The sequence below is a fragment of the Marmota marmota genome, unplaced genomic scaffold, assembly GCF_001458135.2.
Source record: "Marmota marmota marmota unplaced genomic scaffold, marMar, whole genome shotgun sequence".
Taxonomy (NCBI): domain Eukaryota; kingdom Metazoa; phylum Chordata; class Mammalia; order Rodentia; family Sciuridae; genus Marmota; species Marmota marmota.
Genome location: NW_026000005.1, coordinates 51,182,083 through 51,196,028, shown reverse-complemented (window position 1 = coordinate 51,196,028; position 13,946 = coordinate 51,182,083). Strand labels below are relative to the sequence as shown.

Here is a 13,946-nt window from a genome sequence, read left to right as displayed (position 1 = left end):
TCCCTCCCTCTCTCACTCTAATCTTTAAAAAAAAAAAAAAAAAAAAAAAAGGAATGACTTCTGGCCCTGGCTTGGGAGAGTGCAAACCAGCAGCAAGCGGCAAGACCTGGTGTGTAAACACACCACCGTCCCTGTTCCCAGAGGGCAGGTCTTGCACGGCCACTTGGTCCACGATGTTCACTCTGTGCTCTGGACCACTAGGTAACACTGAGAGACCCCAGGGGAAAGGGCTGCTTGGGAACCAAGCTGCCCAGTTAAGCAAAACTGACCTTTGTCATTCTCCATTTTAACTCAGAGGATCTAGAGCCTAGTTCAATAGTTAGACCTTAAAGTTCAGAGCCATCTCCTTTTGGCTCCTCTCAGCCAGAAAGCAGGGCTGGGAAGACTCTGCAGGCAAGTGACTGGTAAGCTGGTCTCAGGATGCACCAGGCCCTGTGCTGGCAGCAGGCATGCCAGGCATCCGCGCTATGCACACTCCTTCCTGGACTTGCATAACTGCCTTCTAACCAAGAGCAATGGGAAGGGACAGGTGGTCAGCAGCGACAGGTGCCCTGCATTTACACACTGTGCCTACATTAAAACTACTGTGAAGGAGTCAACCAAGAACCCCCACTTCACCTCCTTCTGCTGCCGCTCCAGCTCCTTCATCCGGATCTCTCGAGCCTCAGCGCGGGCCGCACGCTTTGCTGCAAGCCTGGCCTCCGCCTGAAAGAAACCCAGAAACCTTATTAGAGAATAAACCAGTTGCACCTTCCAAGTACCTGGTTAACGATGAGAGTCTTGTTCACACAGCAATGAACCACCAACTTACAGGAGGTAAAGAGTCACTGAGAGTGGTAACAACGGTAGTTACAGTAGAGTGTACCCCTTTCCCACAGATTCATATTCTGTGTTTTTAGTTTCCTGTGGTTCAATGAGGTCCAAAAATTCCAGATATAAATAGTTTATAAGTTTTAAAGTGAGCCCCATTCAGAGCAGTGTGTGATGAAACCTCACACTGTCCTGTTTCATCCTCTCAGTATGTGAGTCATCCCTTTGCCCAGAGTATCCACACTTTATATACTACCTGCCAGTTAGTCACTTGGTAGCCATCAGGTTGGGTAATATCACAACGATTGTGTTCAAGTAACCCTTATTTTACTTAGTAAGAGCCCCAAGTCACCAGAGTAGTGATGCTGGCAATTTAAACATGTCAAAGAGCAGCTGTAAAGTGCTCACTCTACAAAAAGGTAAAAATTCCTGACTTAAAAAAGAAAAAGAATCATAGGCTGAGGTTGCTGAGATCTATAGTGAGTTTCTGTTTTTACAAACTTACTAGTTTAGAAATTAAGTTTTATCATAGATACAGAGGAAAAAACCATCCATAGGAGTTGGCACCACCTGTAGTTCCAGGCATCCACTAGGGGGCTTGGCACATACTTCCCCAGAACAAGTAGGGGGTGACTATGATGAACCCAGCCTCCCTCCACTGACCCTGACTGAGTGCCAGCAGGCACCACTCGGAGCTCCTGCAGGTCCCCTGGCAACTCCCCCTTTACAGAGCAGGAATGGGATCTGGAGAGGCTGCCAGACCCCCAGCTAGGGTCCCCCACCTCCAGTGCTGAGAAGTGACCCCACTCGTCATCCGCCTCAGCAGTGTGATGGGCTCATCTTCCCTCACTGCGGCCACGGAGCAGGGTGGAAGGGCTCCAGCTGTTAGTCAGCCCTTCCCCCTAAAAAAATCCACCCTGTGTCACAATCTTTCAAGCTGTGGTGGTTCTGCCATGTTCCACCTGAGAGCATAAAACGTGCCTGACCAGTCAGCTGTGGGAGTGGCCGTGAACGTGGCCTCCTGTTGCACAAATCTCATGCTTATGCCTACTTCCTGCAACAGAGCCACCAGGGAGGGAAGGACAGAGTTTCTGGGCTCAAACAAACCCACCTTCCTTCCTCTTGTCCTCTTTCTTTTCTTACGCACCTGTATTTCTTCCACTGACATTCTATGGAAGTGTTCAATTGTCCCTTGTTCCCTAGATGACCCTGTCTCTAGACAATCCCAACTGTTCCTAGACAATCTAAAAATCATTCCCTAATGACTCTAAAACTGTTCCCTAGATAATCCTAAATGGCCTTCAGAGATAGCTAGAAGCCCAGCAGTGTGGCCCCCTACAGCCACCAAAACAGCCTAGCATCCACACTGGCACAAACCTGTGCTTTGAGGGACATGACCTTGTGTTGATAAGATGAATAAGGCACGTTGCAGAATAAACTCCTACGATGACACGAGCCAGCCAAGCTCCACAGCAGGTCAATTACGCCGACTGTCCCCTGACTTCAGAATTTAGGAAGACGATCGATTTGTAACTCAATACGATTTCAGGTCGCTGCAGACCCCACCGTAAGCATCTCTCCCCACCCCACGACGCCCGCGGAGCCGAGGCACTTGAAGCACAGGGACAGGGAATCTGCCGGACTACAGCCACCACACAGCCTAGCATCCACACTGGCACAAACCTGTGCGAGACCCAGGCTTGCCTTCAGGAGCACAAAGATCAAGCTTGAGAGGCCAGAAAGAAAAACCACCCAGAGCTCCAGCCACACGTCCATCCTGCTCAGACCCTGTCGACAGCAACGAGACGGCAGGCAGAGCACGAGGGACACTGATAACGGGTGCGATCACTCTGAATGACCAGGGAGGCGTCTGATGAGGCCAAGTCATCCTGTGAACAATGAATCACATCAGGCCCACGGAGGCGACACCCGCGGAGTTTGGGGGAAGATGGGGCCTCCTGGGTACGGACTGTCAGGTAGGCATTCTCAGGGCTCGTGTGCCCCCTGGACAAAGCCCTCCTGGACTGACTCTTGTATTAAAAAAAAAAAAAAAAATGCACGCTTGAGGTCCCAGTCGTGTCCCATTGCCCCGTCAGCTCATGTGTGAGCAATGCAGGGAAGATTGGAGCTGAAGTGATTGGGTTATGAGAGCCTTAATCTAATCAGTGCATTAATCCCCTGTTATGGATTAACTGGGGGGACTGCAGGCAGGTGGGGTGTGGCTGGAGGAGGGGGGTTGCTGGGGTTGAGTCTTTGGGGTAGATGTTTTCTTCCTAGGTGAGTCCAGATTAGTCTCCGTAGGTCTCTCCTCTGCCACACCCTCTGCCTTTGATGCTCTGCCTCACCTCTGGGCACAGAGCAATGGAGTCTGCCGTCTATGGAATGAGACCTCGGAAACTGTGAGCCCCAGATAAACTCTTCCTCCTAAAATTGTTCGTCAGGCCTTTTGACTGCAGCAATGCAAAAGCTGACTACAGCAGCGCCCAGCCCGCCTTCCCACCGTCTGTGCTTAGCTTGTAGGGCCCGGGACAGCTTCCTGACCATCACCAGGAGCACAGCCGGGCTGCCACGGAAGGACTCTCAAGGTGTGACTTGGGTGCCCGTCTCAGACACAGGCAGAGTGATGGCAGTCACTGCGTAACTGACAGGCATCATGACAGTGTGGCGGGGACTGCTCTGGGGCACAACCTGATGCCCTCCTGGGGCTGAGCAAGATGTCCCACTGGATAGGAGCCTAAGCAAAGCCCAGAGAGAAAAGGGCCAGAGCCAGGGCTGGGACTAGGGTGACAAGCAGCAAGTGGCAAGGCCCAGAACGCTAGAGGGCCCAGGCGTCATGTCCTGGCCCTCGGCTTCTGCATCTGGATCCTGTCCTAAAGTCTCCTGGCAAAATCGCAGCAGATCCCACCATGTTTTAGAAACACTGCCCGTGTGAACCCGGGAGCTGGCACCGGGACAGAGAGGGTCGCACAACACCCCCGGGTCAGAGAGCACCTGCTTCTGTGTCAGCTGGAGTCGCACACAAAGGATCCGGCTGGAGTCATCCTAAAGGCTGTGAGGTGCAGCAGTGAGGAAAGAGGACCTTGGAGGTACAAGGAGACCCAGGGGACCCCGTGTGGTGCCAGAAGTCAGAGGAGAGTGGGGAAGACCCTCCCGGCCACCCACCCAGAGGCTGTGGCACCTGGGATCACACCCAGCCTGAATGCTCCCTGTTCCACCCATGGGTGTCTGCAGACCTCCCCTGCCCTGGAGGGTCTCAGAGTCGGCAGATGCCCCCAGGCCGCCACTCCACGGAGGAGGAGGACAAAGCCATCGAAGCCGGAAGGCCTGAAGGGATGGAGAGAAGGGGGAGAAGTGGGTGGGATTCTGAACCGTTACAGGATTCTGGGATTACAATATGAAGCGTAGCCCACACTGGGCTTTAAAAAAGTAAATAAAACATAGGTTGGGAGACAAGACTAGTGCACCCTGCCGGTCAGTGGGCTTTCAGCTCCCAGCTGAGAGGGCTGGTGGACCCTCCAGCGCTGAGGTCGAACGGCTTCACTCTCTGCGGACTTGGGGCCCTGGGTGAGCAACAGCTCAGCCAGCACCTTCCCACGGGGCAGACCCTTCCTCATGGGGCAGCACCTTCTTCATGGGGCAGACCCTGGCCCATCGACTCCCTTCCCCAGGAGAGGTGGTCCAGTTAGCCCTTTGCTCTTCCCAAGGCCAGTGGCCCCATTCGAGGGGTCCTGGCACCCCCAACTCACACAGTACTGGTACCATCTCTGCTGAGATACTATCCTGAAATACTGAAGGGGGAAATGGAGGGTGGAGGGCAAGGCTGGGGTGATGGGTGCTGAGGCCAGGTGGTGGGGACAGGGTGCTCCCTAAACCACGGGCTCTCAAATGTGACCCCAGCAGAGACCAGTCTCCCTGGGGGATCTGTCGGAAGGCAGACTCAGCTGGCCGCAGTCCGGCCTGCCGAGCTGAGCCTCAGGGGTCCAGGTCTCTGGCGTCCTAGCCTGGGGGTGCCAGTGCTCGTCCACGGGCGGGGACCTCTGCAGTGTATTTAGTCACCACCTCTCGGGTGTTTGGCATCTTTCATAAAAAACAGCAGAACATTCAAAAGAAAGGAAGGAAGGAAACGAAGGCGCCCAAACCAAAACCAAGCTGGAGTGCAGCTGCCCCGAGAAGCTGGCTCTGCTGGGCTGCCCCACCCGGCTCCCGGCTCCTGTCATGGGGGGAGGCAGGAACCCCACCCACCGGCAGCCCAGGAACACCCCCAACCACGGTCCAGATGTGAGCTCACCTCCCCGACAGGGGTGCAGCCTGGTCCTTCCCCAGCCTCCTGCAGCCCCCGCCTGGGATCCCAGACGCAGTTTCACAGACTCAGGGTCAAGTGCGGTGCCCTTGGAGGACAAGAGTCCCCGGCTGGGCGGCTCTCCTGTGCAAGCTCCACTCCACGTCCTACTTCACCACACCCCCAACAGCACGCCGACCCTGAGGTGAGGGGACAGCAACCACAGGTCAAGTCTGGCCCCCAGGGCCGCAGGGTCCCCTAGCCACCGGATCCCCGAGCCACCATCCTCAGTGCCAGCCGCCCTTCAGTCAGGGGGGTCTGAGGCTGTGAGGCACCTCTCAGGGGTCTGGCTGATGGGCAGCTCACAGGCCAGGTGAAACGCCTGCTCTGGGCTGCAGAGCCCCCCGTGTGACGCCCCCAGGCCAGGCTGGAGAAGACTTCAGAGCGGGGCGAACAAGTCCCAGCCTAGCCACCCTGGCCACGGGGCAGAAGTGGCAGCGAGACAAATGGCCCGACCCTTGCCTGCCCCCAGTGTCCATGATGCTGTGGAAAAGGTGTCCCAAGGTAAGAGCTGCACCTCAGCTGGAAAGGGGACGGAGCCAGGGAGACCCAGAGGTGAAGCCGCAGGATGCGAGGAAGCCCTGGCGGGGGGGGGACACGCAGGCCGGAGCCTTCCCGCAGCCTGCCCTGCCTGCCCCCCACTCAGCTTCCTCCCTCCTGGTCCTCACCTGGCCCTGTGACAGGGGTTTTGTGAGCGGCAGGAGATCCAGGAGAGGGTGGGAGCCCCAACTGCAGTGACATCTGGGACCTTTACGGCTGAAGTGGTATCTGCGCCCTTCTGGGGACGCCTGGGTACTACAGGAGGCCTGCTCTGCAGCTTGCTCAAATACCCCAGGCTGCCTCCGTCTCTGCTCATGCATGTGCTGGGCTCTGAAGCTTTCCAGGGTAGGAGTCCATCTCCCGGGCCCTCTCGCCCTGCGAGCACGCTCTAGTGACGCTGGGCCCAGCACTCTACAGAGAAGCTGGAGGCCCCGGTGCTCAGGCAGCTCTTGAGAAACAGGAGGGAGACCTCCTCACATCACTTCCTTCATGCTAGCAGAGGAAGCCCCGGGCCTGGAAAGCCAGCCGCCTGCGCCTCCAGTGGGGACTTCCTGCAGGCGCCTAACTGCAAACCAGCTGCTGCAGTGACCCCTGGGCTGGAGGCTACTGCTCTGGAACAGCTGCCTTGGGAAGCTGTCACCACACGACCAGGGGCACTTCAGGGGCCTGTGGAGGGAGAGAGGAGTGTGGACAGAGAGGGGCCCCTGGGATTCTGCCATCTCCCTGGTCTCTTTGCTCAGATGCCAGGTGAAAATGATGCTCTATGGAGCTGCTCAAGGAGAGAAGCAATTTATCCGATGAAAAGCATTCCACCAACAGAAGGAAGTCTGCATATTAATTATGCATTCATTTGAGCTTCCAAAGAAACTGGCACCATGGATGGTAGCTGGGCTCCACGCTGAACCTGGAGTGGTCATTTAACTCCAGAGTATTAGAACCAAGCAAGATTGAAAAACGGCTGCTTTCTTCCCCAGGCCCCAGGACACATCAGGTCCATGATTCATACGCCCGAGGAGAAGCCTGAAGGGCCTGTTTAAAGTTCACTCCTGCGAATGTAGTGGGAACACTGTGCAGCTGGAGCCTGAAGTGGTCAAAGAACCAGTTTTGTTTAGAGTCCGGCAGGGGCCTTGGCCCTGCAGGATTCACTCCAGAATAAAAAAGGAGTGGAGCTCCTGCGGGCCCGTCACAGGACGGCCACGCAGCAGTCGGGCCTGGGGAGGAGGCTGCAGAGGCACACAGGATCGATCCCCTTCCAGACCTGCCTCTGCTGCAGGAAGTGGCAACTTTTGTTTCTGCGGAAAACCCCACCCTCACAAGCAGCAGACTCTAAAAACAGCTCGCCATTCAATACAGCCATGTGGGATGGGTGACAGGCAGGAGAGCACAGGCACAGGCTGGCACCTCCATTAGGGTGGCCGGCTGCAGCCCACTGCTCCACAGACCCACCACCTGTGTGTCCCTCGGCTGCCACCGGCATTTCATTTTTCAGTATCAAAAAGAAAAGCTGGTCTTCCCAAAACCCTCCAGTGAGTTCCCCAGTAACAAGGGGCCTAGTCTTTATGGCCATGGCTGTGAGTAGGGGACACACTGGGGTGCCCACTCGCAGGGCACTGGAAATGTTGGGGGAGTCACGCACTGGGGTGGGGGCAGGATCACCAATTATCTGCTTTCAGACAGACCTGCGCTGGGAAGAGCTCTCTGGCTGGCTACTCAGGCAGACAGAAAAAACACTGGGTAATTTTTGGATCTACACACTGATTCCATAAAAACTCAAAATAGTCATACAGTTTGAATGTACATGACTACTCTGCAGATGCAAGCAGCTTGGAAAGTGAGAGAAGACGCCATCTGGCTTTCTCAGAGCTCTCCCAGGAGGCGGTGGCCAGTTCAGAATGCCAGAGCACCAGCAGCCACGGGAAGTATGGTGCTCCACACCAGCCAGCCACTAGGATGTAAGGCACGGTTGGTGTGAGCCTCTGACTACTGCGTTCATGTGTCTGGGTACCTGCATTTTTATGTCAGATTCATATGGCAGCAAACCAGTTTCCTTAATTTCTTTTTGATATTATAACTAAGATCTCCTATTGACTTGAAATTGCATGTGTTGGTTGATTTGATCATTTCAATTCAGATCAGAAATGAGGATATCAAGATACTCATCATGAAAAATGGGTGCTGGGTGGACAGGCCTGGGAACTGCAGCTTTAACACGTGGGCCTCCCTCACACTGCCGGCTGACCTGGGGCCACACCTGTTGGATCACCTCCAGGACTCAGAGCTCAGGTCTGGTGTGGGAGCTACAGGATAAACAAGATCAAGAGCACTTGAACATAAAATTAAAGGCTAAAGTTTAACTTCATTATTTATGGAACTTATTTTAAAAAAACTGTTCCTATGAACACTAGCTTTTATGTATTAAAACTATCAAGACATTTTGTAATAAATCAGTGGTCTTCAGTGAAGCTACTGCCTTGTCAGGATGCTCAGGGCTGAGCCCACAGGACTGGGGGGCTGCACGCTATCTTCTGTGCTTGGGGGACCCAGAAGAGGAGTCCAAGAAGCGCCTGGGGCCAAGTGCCTCCCTGGGCAGGGGCTGCACATTCTCAGGAGCCTCCACAAATGGAGTCTTTCCAGAGGGAGGCTGGAGACTCAGCTGACAGCTTGGGGTCTACACAGGCCAGTTATGGGAACTTGGGTGAGTTATTTTCTGAACATTGGCCCCCATTACAGAAGGGGCAGGGGGAATCAGCTCTGCAATCTCCAAGGGCTCCCTTCCCTGACACTGCACCTTTAGACTAGAGGTGAACTGTGGGTACACTGAGATTGTCACAGACTTCTCCCTGTTCTGCTACTGGAAATTCTATGATTTTGCTTTTCAAAATAATAAACTTTGAAGCTCTTCACATATTAAAATAACAAACACATGAATCAGGACAAAATGATGATGTCACTTTATTGGGTGTGAATGTACTAATTCAAACTGCCCAACACAAACGGACTTAACAGCCCGCCCCCTGCTGAGGAATGCAGGCTGTTCCAGTACCTTCCATGCAAAGAGTCCCGGCTCCTCTAGGGTCAACATCCTCATGTCCTTCAACAGCCTCCACGTGATGGAAACACAAACAAGGGCAGCCATGACTGACAGGTGAGGGCAGCCTGGCCTCCCCAGGTACTTCCTCTCCAGGATGCAGGTTCCCTCCAGCCAGCACGCCCTCACCTGTCTGCTTCAGGGTCACAAACCCCAGCCTACAACTGGGCTGAAGACTCCAGCAGCCCCAGGGGTTCTTCCCTTGGGCACTGAACAACTAACTACTGACCACCTTTCCTGTCACAATCCTGGGAAAGCTCTGAAAGAAACAGAAGCCATCGTCTCTGCCCTCTAAGAACCTGTCTCCTGGGGCAGGGTGGGAGCGAGCTACCCAATCCACAGAAGAGGCTGAGACGGCAGCGGTTCCTAGGGGCGTGCTGACTTACCATTATGACGTCAGTATAACGCGGAAAAGAAAATAGAAGTTTCGGCCGCCCTTTCATTTCTACCGTTCTTTTCCTTATTTAGAAAAATAAAAGTTCACTGAACGTTCCCTTGTCTGCAAACCACCAGGTACAGCAGAGTCTGGCTCAATGGAGATTTCTTAAATGCATTCAGGCGCAGGACTTGCGTTCAAGACACCGCCTTGGCAAAAGGAAATCCTACTGCCTAATACTGGGGTGATGAGACCCCAGAGCCAACAAGAGAAGCTGCACATTTGCCCCTGCAGATGTGGCCGGAAGCATGTACACAGCGGTGGCAGCCGTCAGCACTGTCCCAAGCCAGCAGCCTGGGTCTGAACTAGCTCCACCGCCTACCAGCTGTGGGGACTTGGAAAGTCCCCTGACCTTCCTGAGCCTCAGTTTCCTCTTTCTCTGTAAAAGGGAGATAACAAAACCATCAATTCCCAGGAGGTCTGGGCTCCTAGCTTCTTCCTAAGCCCCATGGTCTGACTCAGCAGGGGCTCCTGAGGGAGTGGGGAGTGGGTAAGTGCCCAGGGGCAGGCATGGGCAGCTGGGGGAAGCCGTGGGGAACTGGAGGAGGAAGGTGGGTCTTCCCGCTCCACACGCGGCACCCACCCCTGATTCTCCCCTCCTGGGAAAACTACCCCTGCACTGGCCTCGGACAGCAGAGGAGCCCGGGGATCAGAGATGAGGTGCTTAAGTAATCTTCACCATACAAACATGCATGAAAAGTGGGTAACGCTAAAAGCAGCTCCTCATTCAGGATAAATTACTTCTCTACTAGGAAGTAGTTAGATTTAGGTACCAGGGAAAACCAACCTGGTTGTCAAGTTGTAGAGTTATAGTGTCAAGGAGAAACCACATGAAACCCCCGCCTCTCCACAGGGGCCTCAAAGACCTGTGTGTGTGTGTGTGTGTGTGTGTGTGTGTGTGTGTGTCTGGGGGGGCTGGGGGGTCTGTGCTGGGGGGGGTTTGTTTTTGGTTTGGGTTTATTGTTTTGGAATTTGGCTTAGGGTGGGGAACTGAAATAGTGGTATGCAATCATATAGTAATTCTGAATTATTAAATCTTAAATACATTAAAAATAATGCTTTGTTTAACTTGGGAGAAAGAAGCTAATTTATTTCATTTTCTCTAAATATTCTGAATAATGAAAGTTCTAGGTAGTAAACCCATTTCATGAAAATGAGCTTATTTAAAAAATAAGCTGAAATTTGGGTGGCCTCCAATAAAAACGGTAAGGTAGTGAAAACCCTTCTTCTCTGACCCCACGTCTAGCATGCAGTGAGCCGAAGCAGGCCTCTGGACTGGATGCAGCTCCGTGATCTGAACGTGATGGCCCCCGGGGCCAGCTCCACGATTAATCTTTTAAATTTGAAGAGATAGAAACATTGGCATATGAGTAACCAGGCATAAACAATTCCTTTGCTGAGTCACAGAGCCTGATTTTTCAGGGATAAGAAATTCCTCTTGACCGTGGCCTTTGGAGGAGCACACATGTCACACTGATGTCTCACAACTCTGATGGGAATCAGCAGGAACCTTGCTCTCATCAGGTAACACTCCAATCAGCTTCTCTGAAGAAGTTTTGCAACTATAAATAACCCAATTTCCTGTGCTCAGCCTAAGTGGCGGTTGAGACTGCAGGGTTTTTAAAATTTTGCTAAGGCTTCCGCTATGTGATATTAGTTCAGGCTGAACAGAAACTAGCTCTTAAAGAAAAAGGGAAATTTAGTCTCCATCTTTGCCCCAGGAAGACACTCCTACTACTACTAGAAAATATCCACCTCGCTGTTTATGTAGTTTAACTGCTTGGGGAAATAACAGTTAAAACAAACCGTGGGGTCTCAGAGCTGAGTGACAGCAGGCCAGTAGCCTTTAAGGGTGCCACACCCTATATCCATCAGTCCCCCCCCCCCACACACACACATACAGACTGTCCAAGACCTGGGGGTCTGGCCCAGGTCCTGTAGTGAGAGGGACTGGGTAGACTAGGTGTCTACACTCTATCCAGATGGTCCCTCCTCAGTACTGGACTGTCCTGGCAAATGCCAAGAGCAGAGCTCACAACATGTGGAAAGAGACCAGAGGTGACACAACCTTACAAACAAGCAGAAGTTACGAAAATGAAGCCAGTTTCCACACAGTCTCAGCGGGTCCTCTCCTGCAGCCCCAGGGCAGCAAGGACTTCTGCGGAAGCCCAGACTGCCTGCCTCTGCGGTGAGGTGGGGCGTGCTACACCTACCCAGCGGTCCCTGTCACACCTATGTGGCCCTAGCTCCTCCTTCCACTGGAGAACTGTTTCCAGTTCCCAGGAGCCAGAGACATAGAATGCAAAAAACAAATGGCACAAGGCAGTCTGACAGGCTCACTGCTAGTCTCCAACTGCACACGCGACCTGTGGCCTAGGGCAGCCCTGGGTGACGCCCCTTATGCCATCTCCTTTGGCCACTTCCTTCCTAACCAGACTACTGACCTCATAAACAGGGACCATGTTTTATTTTGTCCTCTGTGTCCCTTTTTAATAGTATTTTTTTTGCCATTATTTACTTAACAAACAAAACCAAAAGAAAAACAAAACAAAACAAAAAACACCTTCCATAGGAGGTTCACAGTTTCTTACTGGAAATCACCAGGGCCACTACGTCCCAGAATCTGGCAGTCTGGGTTTTTAAAGGATACAGGGACACATACAGCATACATTCTGTAACAGTCCAGACAAGCAGCCCTTAATCAATACACGAAAAAGGCTGCAGAGAAATGTATGGACATTCACACTAGAGAGATTTAAAAACAAAAGACTAAAAATAGCTTCCCCTGGGTCAGGGCAGGCCTCACTGCCAAATGAATTCTACCATAGACTTTCTCTCTCTCTCTCTCTCTCTCTCTTTCTCACACACACACACACACACTCCTTTCCATTTTCTGAGGTTACTCAATTCCGGGTTGGGGGTGAGGGATGGTGGGCCTGGTACCAATGGGCACCCACTGAATGGGACCCAGCTCCAGGCTTCCCTGCAGGTCCAGCAGCGTCTGACCCAGGCCCCCTGGGGCTCCCTGTGTTCAGCAGACTCACACCCAGTGTCTAGGAGTGCGGCAGGTGGGTTCACTGGACACTTCCTCCAGCACTCCCTGCTTTCCTCACACCCTGTTCCCAACGTTCACTCTTCCTTCTCCAAGACTGGAACAGTTGGCTCTTGGTGCAAGGATCGTGCCCAGGGTTAACGTCCACCCAGTCTTGCCTTCTATGGTCTGCCTGGGTTGTTTCTCTGAACACCAGCAGCTCAGGGCATTGCTGTCCCTCCTTCTTTCAAGTCTCTTCCCTGATGGGGATTCCAGTGTCTCCTTGCAGGTTCCCAGGGCCCTAGAAACTCATTAGGAACCTGGTTCCTGGGTTGAAGTGGAAGAACCAGATCCAATAGTCTGGCCTACTGCCTAAACTTTAAATGAGCTCATAGAAGCACTTTAAATGGACACTTAAAAATCCAAAACACAAAAACCATAAGCACATAAGCAACAGTCCTCAGCAAGAACTTAATTTTTGAGTGTGCCTTCATCAGAATTTGTGCCTATACCTCTCCAGCACTTCCTAGTAAGTAGTGGTCTTCCAAGGAGAGCAGCAGTCTACTTCATCCTGAATCTCCATGAACACCTACTGGATGATTAATTCCTACCTGGGAAAGAGCGGCTGTGGTGGGCTCACATTTTTATCAAGGTTCCACAAAAACCCGATAAAGTGGAAATCTAGGGTCTCTCTGTAGTAATAACTCCATGGAGTATTTCTTTTCCAAAGTATTTTTCCACTCCTTTACTTTTAAAAATTTCTATTCACAATTAACCACCATAAGCTGCACAAAAATGGGTAATCACAAACTTTTCCCCACCTTGCCCCTTGCCCAATTTTAAGGCCCAATTACCCTGACATCCTCTAGGGAGTGTGGTGTTGGGTAACGGATTGCCACGTGGAGGATCCTGCCCAGACCTGGAAGACCCCAGGAGACCAGCTTAGATGGGCTTGGGGTCTGGGAACCTCTAAGGAGGTGTCCTAGGTCAGGAGCCCGGGAAATGCTCCACACCATTCCAATCACTAGTGGTGTCCGCCCATGGTTGAGCGCGGCAGCCTGGAACACCAGCTCCCAGGTGCGGCATTTTGTAAAACACCAAGCTAGCAGCTTCGGTGGAACTTTGACCCCGCGCGGTCCTCAGACCTCGGCTGGGTCCTAGCCAAAGCCAACCCGAGCGGGAAGAACCTGTCAACAGACATCACCACCCGCAGAGACCACGTTTCTTTTCGTCCTTGGAAGGGGCGCCAGGCAGTCAGTGGTGCTTTCCAGCGCGTAACAAGCGGCACGGGACACTCGGCCAACTTACTGGTGGTCAGGGAGCAAAGCCTGCTCTTTCCGGGCATCCGCGCCGGGACATGCGAGGAGGGTCCCGGCCTGGCGGAGCCCACTCCGCCCCTCCTTGGGCACCGACGGCTGCGGCGGAGAGCGCGGGCTGCCCTTGACCTTCGAGCAGTCAAGCGCCAACCCGACGGGACCGCTCGCAGTCCGGAAACAAAGCCTGGGAAACGCGCCTTCCTCTTACCAGTCTTTGAGCTTCTGGACTCAGACAGTCTATTTCCTTGTTCTGCGACCCCGCAGGGCTGGCCATGATGCCGGAGTGCGGAGCGGACCCAACTTCCCACCCCAGGAGGACTCTCCGCGACCGGCTCCGGTGTCCGCTGGAGGCGAGCTCTCAACGCTGCCGCATCCCCAGAGCTGCG

The 13,946-nt window shown here is 53.3% G+C and overlaps 1 protein-coding gene across 39 annotated transcripts in view; it reads right to left on the bottom strand.

Annotated features, from left to right (window-relative positions):
- Positions 1-13,946, bottom strand: part of Lrrfip1 (LRR binding FLII interacting protein 1) — a 71,570-nt gene extending 57,624 nt beyond the window's left edge. For 32 of the 39 annotated variants that reach the window (XM_048808842.1, XM_048808846.1, XM_015481642.2 and 29 more), the window contains exons 1-2: positions 13,769-13,940; positions 619-705 (exon numbers count right to left, since the gene is read on the bottom strand). In XM_048808842.1, coding sequence (XP_048664799.1) covers positions 619-705; positions 13,769-13,834 — 153 coding nt within the window. In that variant the 5' untranslated portion in view covers positions 13,835-13,940. The other 7 variants (XM_048808815.1, XM_015481636.2, XM_015481638.2 and 4 more) reach the window with 4 other exon arrangements.